The sequence below is a fragment of the Diceros bicornis genome, chromosome 1, assembly GCF_020826845.1.
Source record: "Diceros bicornis minor isolate mBicDic1 chromosome 1, mDicBic1.mat.cur, whole genome shotgun sequence".
Taxonomy (NCBI): Eukaryota; Metazoa; Chordata; class Mammalia; order Perissodactyla; family Rhinocerotidae; genus Diceros; species Diceros bicornis.
In genome coordinates, this window is record NC_080740.1 from 20,293,294 (window position 1) to 20,315,839 (window position 22,546).

Consider the following 22,546-nt stretch of genomic DNA (forward strand, 5'->3'; position numbering starts at 1 on the left):
GATAAATCCTGTACCAAAAGACAGACTAGACACACCATCTGCTGCCTCCAGAGAGATAAGCTGCACATTTCAAAGTATGGCAACATTCCACTATAGCATAATGAAGAAAATGAAAAACATATTAGCAAACTGAACACTTTGGGGAAATTTCATTTTCAAATTGTGTGCTGTTTTGCTTTTAAAGAAGTAAAATTATTAAATAAAATGTGTGAGAGCAAGCAAATATTCTTCCTTGTAGCAAAATCACGAATGCTTTTACTTTGTGAAAAATAACATTATTTCCAACAAATGCATTAAAATCACACATATAACCCACATTCTCAGAGTTGTTATGAACAAGCATCTATAGCCGACACGTACGTACTTTTGCTGAAATCAAATTTCAGTCCTAAATTTCCTATTAGATCATTTGCTACATGAGAAAAAAGAATAATTAATTAGGAAACTATTCGACTTAGTTTCTTCTTCAGCAACATCTTGGGGTCAATAAATTTAGTTTGCGGCCATCTCAGACCAGCCAGTTCAGAGCAACAGATGTGGACACGCTGACTTGGAAGCCTCACTGCTCCTGTTGGGCATTCCCGCCACTGGCAGATAAGTGCTACCGTTCAGAGAGAAACTGAAGCACTGAAGAACAGACTATGCAGCTCCAGAAGAAGCTGCAAGTACGCTGAGAGATTAAAAGCAAGACAAATCAGGTGCACCTCTCATACTTGACCAAGGCCAGTATTAAACTAGCACATCTTGTCTGAAGAGCCATCAATCACGCACCAAGAGTGCCCTCACAAAGGTACATCCCATTTGAGCCATATAAACATAAGACAAATAGAATTTTAGTGACAGACTACAAGGTCATTTGATCTATGAATTACACAGGCCCTGCAATTGCTTACACATGCCTGAAAACCTTCAGGGTCAGATGAGGTCAAAGATTCAAAAGAAAGAATCTATAACTCTTTCAATATTATCTAGTTACAGGCCAAAATAGAACAGTTGTCCCCTTTTCTCCCCACCACCCCTCATTCAGTTCAGCATCAGATTTTGTTCTAAGCAGCCTAACATTCATTCACAGTGCCTATATGTTGGGAATAGAACTGATTTAAAAGCAAAAAATGCAGTGAAGAGACTGTTACTCTAGCCAAAATAACCTGGATGCAACATTCTATCTCATGTTGTGTTATCTGTGTCAAAAACTCTGTCCAGACCACCTCTCACCTGGGCTACCCAGGTGACTCCTGTTCAACTATCCACACACAGCTCAAGTATCACCATCTCCTTGGGGTAGATTTCCTGACCGCCCCTGCATTCGGTTGGAGGTAGCTCTCCCTCCTCTGTGATCCTCCACTGTACTTCTATGATAACTTGCATGAACCTCTGTTATAGCTATAACCACTGACTTTTTTAGTCTGTCCCCTCCACTAGATTCTGAGTTCCTTGACAACAGGGGCTGTGTCTGGCTCATTTCTTTATCTGCTGTGCCTGGTGTATGTTTGATGGATGGATGAATGAACAGTCACAGATCTGTCTATTTACTCAAAGTCTTGCTGGACTGAATAATGGGATAGAAGTATTCTTATAATCAACACAGTGTATTTTGTGGGTTATTTAATACTTTACTTTCATCTGTTGGCAATGGTATTCTCTGTATAATAAAATAACAAGAATCTGGATTATCCTTTATACAAAGTTATCTATTTTCAGGGAGTCCTAACTATCTTTAAGTCCTTTACAGCTCTAATTTGCTAAAATGAACAAGTAGATATTCATCACTGGCTTTGGGCTGAGCCAGATGAACAAATATGGCAAAGACATAATCCTGATGAGAAGAACCGTCTGGGCAAGTGAGACAGGTAAATGACAAAAATCTTAATCAATTACTGACTCTTTTCCAAATCTAGTCAGCCCAGACCAATTCTTTTACCCTAGGAGTCTGACTATTAGTAGGTTTTAATTCATTAACCTGGAAATATCAATTATTTGACAATAAGAGATCCACCAGCTTCCAGGTCAATTGCTAAATCCCGTATCTCTTTGTGGCTTTAGAAAACTTCCATTTTATAGAAACTAGAATATTCTATTTTTACCTGCTATTTTTCAAAATCACAACATTTATCTTTATAATTTTTTCTTTTAAAACTCTATTCAGAATAATGACTTAATGTTCCCAAATTAAGGAATATTAAGGAATACGGTCGAAGGATATTTTAAGGTTTAAATGAGAATGAAAGAAAAGAACAGATTTATTACCTCAGGTGGGTGGAATTATAATGGTGAGATTAGTAACTTTTACTTTACACAATGTCCGTATTGTTTAACTTCTATTCAGCGTATGTCTAATTTAAAATAGTTTAATAAAGTTTTTAACAAATGAATTAGCAAAGCCTTTTTCTCTTGGTGATCCTTTCCTTACCTCAGAAAGTTCTAAAAGCAAGGAACGTTATTCCAAAATAGTAAATTTAGATTGGGAGCCAAAAAGCATGACCTGCCCAGTGCCATGCTTTCATCGCTGTGCTTGACAGCCTTAAGTGTCAAGCAAGAAGAGCCTGAGATGCCCGCTCTCCTGGTGCTGATAATCTATCTGGGGAGATAGACAATCAAAAACCATCAGTGAACATCACAAGGTATCACGTGCTGAACAATAACATGTGTAGCTTAGTCTATAAATGCCCTGAGAATTTGGAAAATGAGAAATTTTGAGAGCTACGGGAGTGGTGAGGGGCTTGATAGTGGACTTGAGCTGGCCTTGGAAGGGCAGAATTGGGGGATGCAGACAAGGGAAGCAGAGGGGACAAAGCCGGGCGAAGGTGTAGGAGTCATCAACACAGATATTAGGAAGTGCTTAACTTCCGAATAGTCATTCTCCTCCTCTAGCTGTATCAGTCTTCTCATCTGGAGCCCCTACACTCTCAATGATCTGAAGCGAACCTTAGTCCTGGTCAGGGAATGATGAGGGGTCCCTGTCTCTAAGGGCAGATGTGCAGATGAAGTTTCGTCATGCACGTTGGAGTTCTCTACTCAGACTCCATGTCTAGATCCTGATTTCTGAGTAACTAAAAATCCACAGCTGAACATAGGACCCAGTGCACAGCAGATTTTTTATGTTCATTGATTGAATGTTACATATTGGCCCTTTCTGGCCACTCCTGCCCTGCCTTTGGCTCATGAATGGCCAGGCACCAGCTTCCTGAGCTCACCCTCTGCCTTAGACCCAGACTGTGCATTACACAGCCAGCACCTAATAAAGAGTGCTCTGGACATCTCTTCTCATTTCTGCTTTTTCTCCTTGGTCCTGCTTTCCCCCATTTTGCAATTATCTGGATGCCTGGGCTGTGCCTTACTATTTTACCCCGGCCCCATATTTACCCTTATACCTTACTCTAGCCTGCCCAAAGAGGAGAACCAAATAATAGGTAAAAACAATTATAACTAATATTTATAGAGTATATCCTATGTTCCAGGTGTGCTAAGTACTTGATAGGATTAACATTTTTGATTTGCCTACTCAATAAGAAAGGAGCTGCCATGATCTCTATTACACAGGTAAGAAAAAGGAGGCTTAGATGAAATAGTAGAGAGACTTTGAACCACGGGCTTCATACTCCAGAGTGGGCAAAATGATGGTGGGCCCCATTAAGGAGGGATTTGGTGGATGGGAGGACCAGATGAAGGGCCCCTTGAAATTGGAGCTGAGGAGTTTGGGTTTGGTACAACAGGCAACGTGGAGCCACGGTACGTTTTGAAGCAGAAGAGTGGCAGAAAAAAATGATATTTAGAAGTCTCTATATTTCACTTTAGCTCTTATCCCTTTGAATATTTGGCAATTTGTAAAACAAGTTTGTCTGTGTCCATTTATGTTCCATTTTTATTCTATCAGCATCAGGAAGTAATCTACACATTCATGGTAGTGTAATATGGAAAAACAAAATAAAGCAGAAATCTGGAAGTAATAGAGGAATGGTTAGCTAAATCGTGCTGCATTAATTTGGTATAATGCTAAGTCATTAAAAATAAAAGTTATGTCTTCACATGAATGAATGACAAAAATAGTTTTGTGAAAAATTTAGAACCCACAATTGTAAGTATAGATCCCCACTCACTGCGACTGTGCAAGAGGCGGTGTGTGTTGCGCATACATAAAGAGAACCAGGAGATATGAAGGGCTGAATCAGGGTAGTGGGAGTAGATTATAAACAGACTATTTGTATGTTTTAAAATATTAATGTTATTTGCAATTGGTTTTAATAATAAAGGAAAATTTTAAGGAGAAAAACACATTAACCCAGCAGAGGTAAGTGGATTCGAAATTAAGGCTAGAGTAAGCAGGATATCTAGGCATTAGGGGATGAGGGCGCTGGATTTCAAGAGCAGAAGCTGGGGGCGGGTAAAAAGTCATGATTGAGAGAAATATTTAGAGGGAAAATCCTGGGGGCATTCAGTGTCTAACAGAATACAGATGACAGGACATGGAAACTTTGCAAAGTAATTCAAGGTTCCTAGGTTGAGGCCAGGAAAACATTAGTGCCATGAATAGAAATCACACAACTCTAAAGAGGAGGCAGTTTTCAGATGAAGATAATTATGATGTTAGAACTTCTATATGAGATGAGAGTTATTACGTTAAAATATTATTACAGCGAAAAATCCAAGTGTATGTGATCTGGAGTCTTAGTGAACAATTAGAACTGGAGCTATGGATGACGCTGTGGTATAGACTTAGAGGTTCATATTGGTGGGCCTAATCCCTTCTGATGACACGCATTATTTAGCTAATATAGCATTTTTTAAGATAGAATTTGGATGTTTTTACCTAGGTATGCACTCACCTCTCCCTACTGTATTATACCTTGCCTTCACATATTTATATTATTTGCCCAGCCCCTGCAGGCATTTGATTTTGATTCCTGGGATAACCCCTTAAAGCCACAGAAGTGAATGAGTTGGCTGCAGAAAAAGAGGTGGGAAGGATATAGAGAGTGTGAGAATGGCAGGACTAAGGCTAACAGCCTTTAGCAATATCTGAGGAAAGAATAAATCAGAACGTCTGTCTTAATAGGAATTCCAGAAAGGGCTATAGATGTAACTGGGGATGGGGGCAGAGAGAGTAATGAATAATAGGAAAAAAGAATCCCGAATCTGAAGAAAATCACAATAGTAAAAGGGCCTACTCAGTGTCAAGAGAAACCCAAGACTCATATAGACACAATCTCATTTCAGAATAACTGGGGGCGAAAAAGTTACTTAAAAAAAAAAGCATCCAAGCACATCATAAGGGGAAAAAGAATCAGTCTGGCACAGATTTCTCATAGGTAGCATAAAACACGGAAAGATACGGTTTCTTTATAAAGTTAAACATAAATGTACCATCAATGCAGCATTCTCACTCTTAGATATTATGCAAGTGAAATAAAAATCCACATTCACGCAAAACCTATACACAAGAAGTTATAGAGGCTTTATTCACAATCACCAAATACTGGAAACAACCCAAGTGTCCTTCGGCAGGTAAATGGATCAACAAACAGTGGTACATTCATACAACGGACTATTCTACGAAAAGAAGAACAAACAATTGGAGGAATCTCAAATGCATTAAGTTGAGTAAAAGAAGCAAGATTGAAAAGGTGAGGTACTATATAATTCTACTACCATGACATTCTTGAAAGAGGAAAACTACAGAGATAAAGAAGAGATCAGTGGTTTCCAGGGATTGGGATGGGGGAAAGAACTGACTATAAAGGGTGAGCACAAGGGAATCTTTTTGAGTGATTGTGATGACTGTTAAAGAACTTTATGCATTTGTCAGAACTCAGAACTGTACACCAAGGAAGAGTGAACTTTACTTTATGTAAATTAAAAAAATAAAATATGAAAAAAAACAATTTAAAAATAGAGGTTATATCACATAAAAGTGACCAACAGAAAAACTAAAATTAAAATTTTACTAGCAGAACTTGAAGGGGGAGGCGAAAGGAGTAGCTAGTGTAAGTTAAAGTCTGTATTTTTCATTGCAAGGAATCAGCAATATTAAGTTGATACGTTTTTAAAAGTTAGTGGTGTGGCATATTCCCTTAGATTTATCAACCAAAAGAAATAAAACCAGAAATGGTTCAAATGGTTACAACTGAAGTGGGACTTGTGTGATTGAGGAGCAAGGGAGGAGCACTTTAATATTTCACATCTTATATTCCTGTACCATTTGAAATAATACATGTGTACGTATTGCTTATAGTTTATTACAAAATAAATTTCAAAATTATATTAGTACAAATATTCTGGATACTAAAATATCTTGATTTAAAAGATTTTTCACCAGATCTCATGTTATGCGGAAAAAAATCAGATTTAGAGCTATACCCTCAAGATACATAAAGGTGTGAGTTTCACTTACAGTATAAGAAAGTACTAGAGGTATCCTAACTAATTTCATATATAACACATCACAAAAATACTATAATAATAATATTAATGTTAATATATAGAGGGAATATTAGTTGTTCAGATTTATTATTGTAATATTATATTTAATAGACATCTAAATTTCTCTTATAATTATGTCATAGTAAAAATATCTTCAAAAAGATAATTTCTTCTCTTTATGTTGATGTAGCAACATAAACAAACTAAGATATTCAATGATGAGCAATAAGCCTGAAAGCAATCAATGGTCTTTTCATCTTCAGCCAAACTGAATCAATGGACATGTGACAGCTACTCCCGGTGGAACATTAAGCTAAAACTTTTTGCAGAAAAACATCACACAGGCTTTGGGGTCTGAACAGAATTTGACAGGGGAAAGACTTAAAGAATAGTTATTGAAAAAAGAATGTACTCCATACAAGCAAGTTTTCAATAGCTTTTGATCCATTGCGAGAACCCCAAAGTGCCAGTATGTGAATGTATAATTAGGTAGGAGAAAATTCATTACAAAGTGAATTTTGGTTCAACTTGACAAGCAAAAACTTCTCCCAAGCTGCTTTTGAGAAAATTATTATACCTTCCTTTCATCAAAATGTTGCCAATTCTGCATTTCTGTCAATAGCATTTAACATATTTATTTAGGTTGTCTGTTTTCTGTCACACTAAAGTAATGGAGACCTTTATTTAAATCACATCCCTGTTAACTTATACAACACATACACATATAATCTCTCCATATGTAAGAGAATCACTCTTTGCATCCCAACTGAGGTAGCCACGGAAATGCACCACTCACATCTCTTGCTGCAGTTAGCAGAGTTGACTAATGGCCCTAGCTGTCATTCCTCTGCATCTACCAGGCATTTGTGCTCAGGCCATGCTTCTCTCAAGCTGATCTCAGTCAGTGTCTGGGCATGGTAGAGGTACTAGTGCCAGCCCATTCCTGCAGGACATGAGACTCTTCTACTTTCTGACTTTAAGGCAAGGAGTCCCCACTGGCCTTGTCAAAACTTTCTTAGAACTATCCTGCTATCTGAGACTCTTCCTACCCCGTCCTCCTTCCTCCTCTCCTTTCACAGGGGTCAGATAAGCAGCTTGGTCTGAAGGCTTGCCTGCCTACTCCTGCTTCCTCCTCTTTATCCTTCATATGCATTTCTCCCCCAAAACCTGTTGTCCCACTAATCCCATCTTGGCAGCTGCTTAGAGGATTTGAACCAACACACTCACTCAGAAGAAATGATAAGCATTCTCTCTACCTAAAGAATAACAGAGCCGCATTGTCTTCAAAGAGAAAGTAACATACCTAACTTTTATGCAAATTAGGAACAGATTTAGCTGAGCCCCCAAGCTTCCTTGGGAATGTCTTACATCTGCGATGCATAATCTCTTCCTCAGTCTCTAGCCATAGTCTCTAACCTGGCCTTCCCCCCTATCAGTTACCCTGTCCCTCCACCCAGCTATTATTCGTATCCTAAAGTAGCTGTATGTTCTTGTCACTCCTTTGTTAAAGGCTTTGATGAGTCCCTCAAGTCTAGTGGTTCAAGTCCAAACATCTTAGCCCTCAGCCCTCCACAAGCTAAACAGTCAACTTACTTCTCAAGTTTTAACTAGAAAAGGGCTCTCTTTCTCCAGGGCTGGAGACAAGAAGCAAAGGGTTGAAAGCAACTGAAACAAAATTGAGGTTTAGGAAGGAAAGCTGGGAGATTCATATTAGATGGCTTTAATTTTCCTGGTAAGGGAGGTGGTGGGAAGCCAGTTGCTGAGAGGGATACAGGAATTTGAAGAGGGGAGACAAGTCTTGTGACAATTCATAATGAATTAAAAATTTTGTGGAGTAGCACTGAAGGACCCTTTGACATATATAACAGTCTCTAGTAAATTGTTACTTTATTCTAAATAAATGCCTTTCCCATTATCAAAAAAGACAAGAAATAATAAGTGTTGGAGAGCATGTGGAGAAAAGGAAACTCTTGTACACTGCTGATGGGAATGTAAATTGGTGGTCACTAAGGAAAACAGCATGAAGATTCCTCAAAAAATTAAAAATTGAACTATCATATGGTCCAGCAATTCCACTTCTGGGTATTTATCCAAAGAACACAAAACACTAATTTGAAAAGATATATACACCCTTATGTTCATTGCAGCATTATTCACAACAGCCTAAATGCCCATTGACAGATGAATTGATAAAGACGATGTGATGTGTGTGTGTGTGTATATATATACACACACACACACACACACACACAACAGAATACTACTCAGCCATAAGAAAGATGAAATCTTGCCATTTGTGACAACATGGATGGACCTTGAGGCTGTTATGCTAAGAGAAATAAGTCAGATGGAGGAAGCCAATTACCATATGATTTCACTCATATGTGGAGGATAAAACAACAATAACAAATAAATACATAGACACAGAGAATAGATTGGTGGTTATCAGAGGAGAAGAGGAGGGGAGAGGGCAAAAATGGATAAAGGGGTACACGTGTGTGGCGATGGATGGTAACCAGACTTTTGGTGGTGAACACAATGTAGTCTATACAGAAGTCGAAACATAACGATGTACACCTGAAATTTATATAATGTTATAAACCAATGTTACCTCAATAAAAAAATAATAAACACCTTTCACAAAGTAGACATGCACTCAAATATGTTTGTTGAAAGAATCAAGTAAGCAAAGCTCTAGAGAAGCAGCAGACAGAAGTGGTTAAGAACATGGATGTCAGCCAGAATCTGAGCACCATCCCTCAGAGCTCAGTGCCTCTGTGCCTTAGTTTCCTTATTAGGAAAATGACGGCAATATGGTACCTACTTTATAAGGTTACTGTAAAGATTTATAGTTAAATATGTGCCTGTAATTCACTTAAATTATGCCAGCCACGTGGCAAGTGCTCTGTTTGCTAACTTCATTATTATCCGTATTTTTACAGTGAATATACAGCTAATAAAAAAAATTGACCAAAGGGTACAAACTTCCAGTTATAAGATGAAGACCTAATGTACAGCATGGTGATTATAGTTAATAACACTGTATTATATACTTGAAAGTTGCTAAGAGAGTAGATCTTAAACGTTCTCACAACAAAAAAGAAATGGTAATTATGTGATGTGATGGAAGTGTTAGCTAGCACTATGGTGGTAATCATTTCACAATATATACGTGTATCAAATCAACATGTTGTATAACTTAAATGTACACGACGTCAGATGTCAGTTATATCTCAAAAAAGCTGGGGCAAAAACTTGACCAGGTATATGGTGTAATAGATGAAGCACCAGATACAGAGTCAGAAGCTTTCATTTTGAGTTCCAGGTGCCATTTAATATCTGTGACTTGGGGCATGTCATTTAATATTTTGCAACCTCATTAGTACCTGTCTCTCATTACACAGTTGTAGCAAGGCCAAAGGAGATTTGTGTGAAAGTACGTTATATACCATAAAGGACGACATATACAAGATACTAGTCAGAAAACAATACATGTTTATAGGTTTGTTTGCTTCATGTACCAAGGCCCTAACCTCTGGAGATCCTGAGGGTCAGAGCGTTACATTTATACACCTTAAATACATGTTAGACAATCTGTGCAAAAAACATGCTGCTTTAGGATTTAAGGACGGGAGGGAAGCCTGATCCTGTTTGAGAAGATGGTAATGGTGGGTACAGAGTCACAGAGTCAGGCCTTTTGGTGGAGGTGGGAAGAAAAGGGTATTCTAGGGATTGAGAGCATAAAATACCCCAAATTTGAATGCCATGGCATATGCAATGTATGTAATGGCTCAGAGGTGTGTATTCATAAAATCAGCTTCCCCTTTTTCTTAAATCCACCTCTCCATAACCAGGCAGCCTGCTGCTGCACCAGGAATTTACTGCTGTGAGCCACTATAAACATCGTGCTAATGGCAGCACTGCCTGAGCATGGGCATTGGAGAGTGCAGTGTGTGCAGTTAAAGGCCAGAGACAATATTTTCTACTTTCTACACCCCATAGGGCACACACACTATAATCTGATACAGTGCAAAGGTACTTTAATAATTATTATTATTAAAAGCAAACAATCAAATCCACAGATCAACGGCTCTTTTAAAACATGTTTTCTAATCTCTGTTTGCTCTCAGATGTATGGTTATTGTCCACCTGGAAAGGCCTCAAAATGATAGCCAGAAATCTGCCACCACCACCCCTTCTGCTGCTTCTGCCATCGTATTTAATTGTGTTTGTTCAACTTGAAGCCAAACTCATATGCAGTATATTTAGATGGTTAAAATAGCATAGCATTCCACTGTATTCACAGATTATTTGCGACACTACAATTCTGGGAAATTAGTCTGGAATAAATAAGGTAAAGAGAAAAAAAGCAACATAAATTTGTTCCAGTGACAAAGAAAACAACATCAAAATGGCAATCTGGAGATTCGCCCTGAATGAGGGAATTTAGAATGCTCCTTTTGGTGAACCTCCAGCAAATACAATCACTGCCTTATTCGCTAGTCTAGATTTATTTTAAAGTGAATGAGAAAGAAAGCAAGAAACTAATAGGAAGAAACTGTGACAAGTACCTTTATCATTTCAAAAGATCAATGTACAATCACTGTATTGACTCTTACACGGCATTAAAGGTAAAGATGTAGAACTGATACATATCTTGATTTTCTGAACCTCGAAGGAGTCTTTATTTTCCACAATGGCAAACTTTCTAAGTTGAAAAACATATATCATTAATATATATGCAGATCTCTTTTCTGAGGTTTCAGCTACTATATACTTCTTTAAATGTCTTGAAAATCAAAACTTTACAAAGGCTAGGTTGGATACTTTTGTCAGCCAACTCCAGCTTAAATTTTTCAATTTGCATTTCTAGTATCATTTAACAAATACAAACCCTATCACCCAAATGTCAAAAGACTTCCAAATTATAGAGTAAAGAACAGACTTTGTTGCTGAAGAGGTTATGGCTTGAATTGGATCAATTAATTAAAAATGAAGACCAGTGTTCTGTGCTTTTAATCTGAGCCAAACTTCACATAATAATAATAAAACAGGCATTTTAAACACATAGAGCATAAATAACCTGATTTTTGTCCAAATCTGGAAAATGAAGACAATGAATATGCATATAGATAATTTTTTACTAGAGATTTTCCAGAGTATTCCTCTTATACCTCCATGACTACTGATCAAATATCATGTTTAGAGAATGCCTACCCTGTGCTCATCTGTCAGGAGCTGACTTTTTCTCTGCATTCTTATTCCTCATTTGTTTGTTAATTAATTCAACAAGTATTACCCAGAGCCCACCATACGCCCCAAAGCTGTTCTAGGAACTGAAGATACAGTTGGAATAAGATGGCCAAAGTGCTTTTCTCATGGAGTTTATATTCTACCTCGGGGGGGGGCAGGATTAAAAGACAATAAACAAACAGAAATTAAGATTTCAGATAGTGACAACTCAATTAAGAAAACACAGTAGAGGGCCCAGCCCCATGGCTGAGTGGTTAAAGTCCCGTGCACTCCACTTCTCAGCAGCCCAGGTTCGTGGGTTCCGATCCCGGGCATGGACCTACTCCACTCACCAGCAATGCTGTGGCGATGTCCCACATAAAAAAAAAAAAAAGAAGGAAGATGGTGCAGGTGTTAGTTCAGGGCTAATCTTCCTAAAGCAAAAAAAGAGGAGGATTGGCAATGGATGTTAGCTCAGGGTGAATCTTTCACAGCAAAAAACAAACAAACAAAAAACACCGTAGAGTAGAATGCTACGGAGGCTTGGAGGGTCACTTAAGATGGGTAATAAGGAAAGGCTTTTCTGCGGAGATAACATGTGTCCCAGATAGACAAGATGGCTCTGGCCATGTGAAGAGCTGAGGGAACTGCAATACAAAGACTCTAAAATGAGCAAGAGCTTGGAGAATTCAAAGAACAGGCAGAAGGAAACGAACTGAAAACATTATGAATTGGGGAGAGTTGTTTTGAGATGAGGCCTGATAGTGAGCAGAGGTCACATCCCTGCCAAGGACTCAGGCAGCCACTTTAAGATTTGTTCTGCCTTTGGAGTCAGCATGGAACCAGCTTATGGAGCAAAGGCCAGTACTGTCTCAGATACAGATATTTTTGGCACCACATATCTCCTCTTTCACAAGTCTGAACTGTCCCTCAAGTGCTCATCTCTTGAGTCTTTATCTCCTGAGTGGCTCACCTGGCCTTTAGACCCTCCTCCTTGCTCATTTTCTCACTGTTTGTCTTCCAGACCCATGGGCCCGCTGCCTGGTCTCTGACCTGATACCTGGTCTGACCCTTACTATTGGTTTAGGCCTAGAGTCTACATAACCTCACTATCCATAACCTCAGGTACAGCCTGACTGCGCCATCTCCCACCTCCAACTCCCTGTTAATCCTTAACGACCTTTACTGTTTCCTTCCCTGACCAGACACTAACACTGCCATGTGCTAGTGCTACTACTTTTCTATGTATCGTAGTTTCAACTTTCAAAAACACTTCCATATCCCTTAACACTCTTGAGTGTGTCAATAATCTCTATGAGGTAGGTATATAATTATCAATATTTCATTTCAAAGATGAGGAAATCCAAAGTCAGAGAGTTTAGGTAACTTTCCTAAGGTAAGCTCACAACGGGAGTGGCCTGAGAATCCAGGAATCCTGCTTTCCCATCTCCATCCTGTTTTGGGGGTGAAGGAGGTCTGGTTCACTCTAGGCATTGGAGTCTGGAGAGAGTAAGCCCACAGAGGGTCTGCTTATGATACTGAATTTGAAGCCCAGGTACAGAGGAACTTCAGAGGTGAATAGAAAGGATTCCCTTCTCCTCAACTTTTTTTCATATTTGTGTATTTGAGTTTACTTTTTTTGTAACATTATGTCCTCAGACAACATTTGCAGCCCCATATATACACTTGACCATAGCATAGAGATAGATCAGTAGAAATATATTACCAATTAAAGAGAGAGAAGAAAACAAGTGACTTGTTTAAGTGGTGAGTTTGGGACAAAGAACAGAGCATATTCAGTTGAGCTGCTCTGGGTTTTCTTCTTCTTTGGCTCTGCCCACCCCCAAAGATCATGTTTGTATGTAAGAAGTATCACTTTGTGGATGTGAGATAGCATACATAACTCTCATTCCAAAAGCTCAATGTTCTGTGGTTTCATTTTCAAATATGTATTTTCAGATAACCATGTTGTCAAAAATTCAATGCACTCATTTAAAAAAAAACAGCATTTTTCAGATAAGTCGAAACAAGAGAGTCTCTTAGAGAAAATAATAGAAACAATTTTTTTTACTGATTCAATATTGATCAAGTCTCATAAATAACATTCTTAAATAGGAAAGCGCTAAAAGAGATTAAAAACTCTCAGGTGTCTTTCATCCTTCTAAGGTAGATAGATCAATTATGTTCATTGTAGCTTGTGGTGTGTGGCAGTTTGGAGTAGAATGCTTTTCATACCATTCTGTACAAATCTAAGGTTCTTATCAGGATGAGATTCTAGCTGTTCCTATTAAAAATTCATGATCCTTTTCCAAGAGAAGTGTTTTGACCTGTTACTTCTGGCTAAATTTGTGGGAGTTTTTTTCTTCCACTCACTCTTACACATAATATCTCAGAGAAATAGATTTTAATAACTATTTACCTAATTGAAGCATATCTATACTTGTTAAAAATAACAACATGCAATTTTAGTTAAAACACAAATTCACTAAAAAGTGAATATTATACAGAGCAAATGCAGGAAGATTTGAAGGATGTGATGCCCCTAGAGTACCATTCAGTGGATTGGGAGCAGCAATTCACAGCTGAAAAAACGTTGTAAAATATAATACAGTTAATCTACATAAACTCAAAACTTTCCAAATAGCAGGAAGAAAATGTCTTATCTTTCTAGTTTGTTTCCAGATAAACATTTAACATTGTGTAAATATTATGTAACCATAGATTCAACAGAAGACCTGCATCTCCTCCACCACCCCCACCTCCCAACTCTCCAAGCAACTTTGGGACAGGATAGGAGCAGTGTGGGGGACCTGTCATGAATAGGGTGCATTCTGAACTACTGCCTGCCAGGTGGTAAGCTTGCTTGAAGATGGCTCTGTCCTTGATGGGGAAGCTTCTGGTTGTTCACTTTTGGCCATGATGAGTAGGTGAGCTTCATTCAGGGGTGAAATATTAGGAATAAAATTCTGACCACACATCTAAACTATAGCTTTTATTGGGAATAAAGCTGTTTTTTTTTTTTTTAACCTCCATCTGGGAAATACTGGAATCTTTCTCTCAAGATATTTTCTTATATGCACCCAGATTTCTCAAGGATGATTTGACAAAGCTACTATGTCACTGTCATTATTGTCTTTCAGAAAAAATGATACTTAATATTTTTTTCAAAAAGATATGGAAATACATTCTATATCACAAAGATTATATAGAAAATAATTCTCACACTTAACTATAAGCAAACAGATGATGAACAGTAAAAGGAGTCTCATATATATATATCTTAGGTGAAAATGTGATACTTGATAGAGAAATATAATTTTTAAAGTTTACACCTCACAATTTTCACTGAAAACTTTAAAGGTATTCAAAGATAACATGTTAATTGATCCAAAACATAAAGAAAATGTTTATACTTCTGTGCAAAATAAATTACATGTGTAGGTTCCTAGGCTGAAATCACATTTCATTTTATTGGGTTGTCCTGAGGTGTATGTGTATGTGTGCATGTGTGTGTAAAGTAATATGCAACTGAGGCTATAGGAAGGCACTGCCAAAATAACTGGCTGAAAAGCAAAAAATTCAATCATGACAGTTTTACTTATATGTTTCCCCTGATTAGACAAGTTGATTTGGCTTGGCATTTTGTATGCATTCATTAAGTTGTGGTAAACAAAGCCATAGTATTATAATGACATTCAAGTCAATAACTTTTGGTGTTTACAGCATTGAACTATTATATACACAAAGTCAAAAATGTTTTAAAAGACTAAAATAAACTAATTTCATCTCAGAAAAAAATTGTACTACCTTTTGCAAATGCTTACCATGGAAAAACAGCATTTAGAAAGTATACTTCATATAATTTCAGATATTTATATCTATATACACCTATATATATCCTATATATAAGGGATATATATATCCTTTTCCCCCAACCAGATTCCCCAAGTCCCCAATCTCAGTACCTGTTTTTGAGCAGTACACTGAAGGTCATCTTATCCAGTCCCAGATAATTTGGCAGCAAGTTTGACCAATTCCAGTTCCATTTTGTGATGGCTGACTGTGGATAAATGAGAAGACACTATTGTTAGTTATTAATCAGAGTTAATATGATCAGTAAATTAAAGCGCCAGCTGTGATAGACTAACTGAGAAGGAGGGGGGGCCAGAACACGGACTTAGACAGATAACATCAATCATGTCCACAGAAGAAGGTTTTTACTCCAATAAGATGGCAATTAATTTATAAATCCATTTGGGGATGTAGTCATTATTTATAAAAATATAAATCAATTTCTTGAGTCGTCATTCTCCCAAGTGCTAATGGCATTTGCCCAACAAGTTTCTCTGAGAGAGTGACTCTTTGCAAAGCAAAGCAGAATAATTGGCAACTTTTTCATATATCAATTTAGAGTTTTTTTTTTTTTAGCACCCAGAAGTTTGATTAAAAAAATAAACTTGGAAGTGCTGTGACTCAAATGATAAGACACAGCTTAATTACAGTGTGATATTAATTTTATCTTTTTGGTTAAGAAAATGCTTTAAAGGGGAAATTATAAAGACCTGTAAATGTAAATAGCATCAATGATTCTTTTTTCTCATTTAATAGATAATTTCACAACAGAGTAAGGAGGAAAATTACTGTGACAGATAATCTCATAATTCAGAACTGAATAAAACATGCCATTTATTTAAATGAAGTGAGGATAATTTAACAGCTACAATGATTATTTATGGTGGGAAGCAATCTAATGTACAACACAGGAAAGCAGCCAATAAACTCAAATTTATACAATATATCTGGTTTTAAAGTATTATGGATGCTTATACTCCTTAAAACTAAATAGTTTTGATAATAAGAGTCCAGGCCGATGTTTAAAATCCAACAAGAACTATGCCCTGTCACCTGCTGATTAATGGAGCACTACAATCCTATCATAGAGCAGGAGAATTCTGCCCCGAGTTGTCAGCATTTGAAGGTCTTATTCTACTACGGTATTGATGAATGTAGACTAGGGCTGTAACAGGCATGGTAAAAATATTATCTGCACCCCGAATTAGGCCATTGTTTTAATTCTTATTTTCCTCAGAGCTCTAGGTCAAGCCATCCTTCTCTTCTGCCCTGTTAGTTCAAGTAGTCTGTCAAGAGGCTTCTGGGAAAAGCCACCAAAAGAACAAACAAGCAAAAGCAACTTTAGATACCAAATACTTTGGCGTAAAGATGATCTTTTTAATGTAACTACTGAAACATGCAGTTTAAACAATGGCATAATCTGACATCAAAAAATGTGCAGTGTTTATCACATTGACTTTATTCCAAATATCCTGACTTTAAGACCATTAGCAAATTCATTTTAAATTCAGGGATGTGTTTAGAGTTATAAAAAAGAAAATTTACCTCATGCCATTTAAGATAGGCGCTCAGTGCTCTATTTACAGTTAATTTTGAAGTATTTTATAATTTACCTGATAAATTAGATAAACTCATAAAGATTGCAAGGTGTTTTGTATGTGTATTGAGGGATGGGGGCGCAGCAAGGGACGGGAAGTCTGTTGTTTCAAAATGCCTGGTTTTTCAGGCCTTCTGCAGACACAGCCGAACAGATGTTCCCTCTGCCCACAGTGAACTGACCTGGTCAAAAGTTAAATTTTACAGACCAAATATATGAATCAGTCTGACAAAGAGAAAGAAGGTAAAATAACTTTTTCAAAGTCAATTTGTGCAGACCATGCCAAGAAATACAAGCCCTTTTGCTTCCTAGCAAAAAAGCTTATAAGTCAATATTCAAACACAAAGCATTTTTTTCACTTGTCTAAAGAAACCACACATTTAAATTAAATTTATCATTTAATTTCCACATACCTGATCTAGCATGTTTTCACTAAACGCCTTGTACACATGGAAAGGGTTAAAGGCAAAAGGCTGATCTTCCACACTCCTCAAGGTCGTCTTTAAAGGTCGGATGGGTAATGGCTTTTCCTCTGAACCATTCATAGAAAACAGCTGTTCTTTTAAATATTCCTTCAAGGGAAAAAAATTTACAAGTCGTGATGGTGGGAAGCATATATTCTCTTTAAAAATAAACTGATCAATATCCAAATCTACCCTTTCAGCACATTTGCTAGATTACAGTGTATTACTTGCCTCAGGACAGAATACATTTTCAGAAGAAACATAGCAGAGTACCAATCAGCATTGCAATAAACCCATCACAAACAGGTTCACCTAATATATAGCACAGATTAGAAAACCATTTAGCAGATTCTCACGTAATGAATGTATGCCTGATCTAACAGAATCTTTTTAATAGGCATTGTCTTGTCATTGGTTGATGTGTTAACATGTCTAGTTACCAAAACTTAACTCAGGTGCATGATTACTCCCAGTAGACGATTGCTCATTCATTAAGTGCAGTTGCTCCCACTCCACGTTCAGCCGAGTCCTAAGTACTCTGATATTTCACTGCAAGCAATCTTACTCTATGTAGAATTAATTATAATGCAAGTTCCTAAGCTCTATTTCTATGCTGTGGACTGAAAAATTTCAAGGTTCAATAGAAGCTCAAAATACGTAATTCAAATCCCCCAACTGCCAGTGGCAGCCTAGGCAAAAAAGTCAATCTACTTACTGCATTATACCTCATTTTTCATCCATAAATAAATAAGGTGAACAATCCTAATCTATTTTATAGGACTCTTTGTGGAAGACAACAAATTAAAATGACAAAGTTTCCCATAAACTAGCAAATGCTTGCTATTAATAAGCAAGTCATTTAATAAATAAAATAATATAAATGTTCTCCTGATTTTTAGCATATCACAAGATAATTTTTTCTTCAAGATTAGGGTTAGGATTCGGTTCAGAACGTTAGAACTGTAAAGGACTTCAGAGGTTACCTACTCAGTCTGGTGCATAGACCAGCCTAGGAAGCTTGTCAGAAAAGCAGAATCTCAGGCCCCACCCAATCAGAACCTGAGTGTTAATAAGAATGCACAGGAGATTGGGAGGCACATGAAAGTTTGAGAAAAAAATCTAGCTCACACCACATTCAATGGTTGGCTCTGAAAGGTCAGGGGACAAGCCTGAGGTCACACAAGGGTGAGTGGTAGACTCTGGGCAAGAGGCCACATCTCTGATCTCAGTTGACTGTGCTTTTCCATGTGCCTCTATAGCTTCATGAATAGAGAATGCCCACTGCATCCATTGTAGAAGGCAAATGTCAGATCCTAAAAACCTAAAAGTCTAAAGAAACCACAACTTAAGTTAACAATGATAGTCATTTTTTAACTTGCTCATTGTGGAACATATCTCCTTAGAAAAGTTAATTCTGTAGCATGTGAAACACACACAGACTCTTACTAAATATTGACAAAGTCATCAGAAAAATATTTCATACCTAGATTTAGATTTTTAAACAGGACAAAAAATTTTCTCCATCATGATTTGTGAAAGTAAAATTTTAAAAAGAAATAAATACTCTCATTAGAAAAATTTCTCTACCCATTGTTTCTCTATTTCCCTCCACTGAAGAGCTCCACTGGTCTCATGACCTCAAACACTACTCTCATTGAAGACCACCAAATCTACAGTCACAGCCTCACTCACCTGTGCTCATGGCCAGGCTCTTCAACTACCAATTGGACTTTTATGCTCAGACATCTTACCTTTATCTCAGACAAACATTTTTAAACTCATTTTCTCTCACAACTTCGCTATCTCTCAATGGCACACCCACTCGTCCCCTGCCCCAGGCCTGTATCCTTAAATACTTCTGTATTTATATTACATTTTTGAGTAATATTTAGCAGTACACCTGAAAGTGCTTAAGACTCATAGTACTACTCATCCAATGAACAAATGTCACAATGCAATTCCACCTACAGCATAATGATGTCTCACAGTATAAAAGCAGCCATAAGCATTATCCTAGTCGTATAGTTAGCCTTACACTGTTGGAGTTTACTGCCTGCATTGTTTCAGTAGTCACAAGGCAAAGTTCTCACTACTTTCTCTAGTTCGAGCCTCACCTTACATTTCACCTCTTACCTCGCAGCGCCGCTTTTCACTCAGCACAATAAACTGCCAAGTACTTAGCTCAATATCCCATCTAATGGACGTTGCCACAACAGGAAGTATATTCAGTTGTAACAACAGGAAAAACATAACTTTGAACTTAAGTGATCAAAATGTGGCAGCGCCCCAGGGAAGACTCACGTCCATCAGATCTCACAGCACACCTGTTCACAACAAGCACCTCAGAGTTCCACGGGTTCCATGAGGGGAAAACAGCCTTTGGATTTCCTTACAACAGGTGGCTGACGGCCAATAAATAGCCAATTTAATTTTTGGTGATCTTGCTTGTTGGTGATTACTGATCTTTTTTGTGTTATGGACCTTTGAAAAAGAGGACTCTTCTATCAGTTTGGCAATCTATACCAGCCATTACTGTTCTCAAACTATTGTAATGCCACTTTACTAAAGATCTGAGGGTAAACCTATGCAACATCTGTTCCTCAGTAATCATGTAATTACTTTGGCCATTCTGGGGGGGCCAGGTGGACATACCAAGGAAGACCATGATTTCGCAATGGAGGTCCTCCAGTTAGCCAAGGCCATGAGTTCCTGAATTCCCCAAAGAGAAACCCCAAACAAGCTATGAGGGATCATTAGCAAGAGCGAATAGATTGTGTTACTTTTTAACCATTCATACTGAGCTCTAGTGCCTTAAAGACAGGGTTATTTCTCTTAGCTACAAATGCCTCACATCCTCCTCAGGTGATCATTGAATACACTGATATATCACCTGCTTATTGACTGGTTGATTAGCTCTAGGAAAGCCAGGAAACAAGATTTACTTGTAGTAACTTTCAGATAGATAATAGTGGGGAGAACATTTATATATCTGAGGTGTAAAATGCTGTGGTAGAATTTAATTCTCTCCTTGGAAATTTATAATTTTTAAGGCCTACCTCATTGAGATAAAACACTATATCTTTGCATTATTCATTACACAAATTTTGCTATTCCAAAAAATACATTCATGTGTTTGTAAATATAAACATAATTCTAATTCACATTAGACGTCACATTCTAATTCAGATATGTATGATCAAATTAAAACCTGATTAAGTTAGCAAACTTGTATTGTTTCAAGTAAATAACTGAGATACCTGCTCTTTACATTTTTGCTACAACGGCCAGAAACATGCAAGGTAAGAGGCTTAATCCAGCTGAGAGGTGGACAAGCATGACATTGGTTCTAACCAGTGTCCATGCATTAATGCATTTTCTTGGGTTAATCTAGTTGCTCCCAAATATGGTTCAATATTCCTCTGAGGTTTTCTCATTATGTAAGAAATCTCCAACTTCAACACAAGAGGAAAGCTACATCTCTCTCCAGAAAATTCTCCATTTCACAAACACCAGATTTTAACATTGGCTTAACAGTCACAAACACACAATTCCCAAACTACACCTCTAGTCTATACAATTCAGAACTGAACTGAGTTTATGAGCCGTGTTATAGTTTAAACCATATAAATAAAACCTACATTGTTTCGGTGAAGCTTTTGCTGTACAAATGCAGAACAACCGGGGCTGAATAGATTCTATTAATAATGCAATATTGAGTTTGGTATTGACTTTAAGAAGTATTATCACCTCCTTGACTAACCCTTAGCTGCCAGCAGACGCTGCCTCAGGCCAGTACACACCTAATTGCTCGGTAAAAAGGCCGTTTCCCTACCTCATTGAGCTGCATGATGTGATAAATTTGCCTCAGGTACTCGCTGCCACCTGGTTTGTGGCAGATATCCAGGACCATCATGTTTATTTTCTGCTCAGTCAGTTCAAGAGCAATATCTCCTTCTTCTAAGGCTGTGCTTTTCTCTATTGTCATAAATGCACTAAATACAAAGAGAGCATATAAGTATCAGTGGTGAAGAATTGTAAAGATGGAAAACAATCAAAGAGATTGAGTGTGGAGAGTCGACGTAAATCTCATATTCAAAGCCCCCATAAAGACTTCGCTTCAATAGGTAAGGCTTCCCAAACCACCGCTGCTCCTATAAGCAGCGCCTGGGAACTAAGTACCTGAAAGCATTTTTAAAAATTGAATCGTTTCTTTTAAAACATTTCTTTATTGCATTTATACTCCTATCTATAAAACATTTTCCCATTACTGCAATTGTTGAAATTGCTACAATCATGGGATGAAAACAAAACATTTCTTTTTAAGAATGTGTAAGAAATAATTTGTATTTTCTCTTTGAGGATAAAACATATCTTTGATGCCAGAAATAGCTTTGGTATCCTGTCTTTTGTAGATTTCTCTTTACACCTGTCTTAGAACACATTAAAGACTAAAGTGTCAAAGGAGGAGCCTATTATGCTAAGTATAGGCTGGGTGCTTCCTGGCAGTGTGTTACCACTGGGTATTTTAAATTGGCCTTCTGACACTTGTTGCATTTTAAAAACATATGCCCCCTCTCCTGTTTCTTCTTGGTAACAGATACTTAGCAAAAGTCACTACCCCGATTACTCTTCCAGGAAAAGGGTCTATTGTCACCATATCGGGAATGTGCAAGTTATATTTGTGAAACTTTATTTTTATAAGAACTCATATGCTTGTTATTGATTTTAAACATTATTTACATAGTAATAATGGATGACATAATTTTTTTAAAAAAATCTCAAACTATACCAGTGCAAAAAAAATCATGATATTCAACTTACATCATATATATTCCACACTAATTTTCTTATTACAACTGCTAGTAGGATCATGTTAGGCTTTGCAATCTAAGTACTCTTAAGAAAACACATGGTTTTCCACTGTTTCACAGACTAAATGAAATTTACTGTGGTGTAATCAGCTATATACTGCAGTTCATTACAG

General features: G+C 37.4%; 1 protein-coding gene across 10 annotated transcripts in view; it reads right to left on the minus strand.

Moving 5' to 3' along the window:
- KIAA0825 (KIAA0825 ortholog) overlaps positions 1-22,546 on the minus strand; it is a 370,351-nt gene that overhangs the window by 164,771 nt on the left and 183,034 nt on the right. For 7 of the 10 annotated variants that reach the window (XM_058530923.1, XM_058531045.1, XM_058531081.1 and 4 more), the window contains 3 exons: positions 21,395-21,554; positions 17,512-17,670; positions 15,615-15,709 (listed from right to left, as the gene is read on the minus strand). In XM_058530923.1, the coding sequence (XP_058386906.1) occupies positions 15,615-15,709; positions 17,512-17,670; positions 21,395-21,554 (414 nt within the window). Of the gene's footprint in view, positions 1-15,614; positions 15,710-17,511; positions 17,671-21,394; positions 21,555-22,546 lie in introns of those variants that run through there. The other 3 variants (XM_058531423.1, XM_058531332.1, XM_058531244.1) reach the window with 2 other exon arrangements.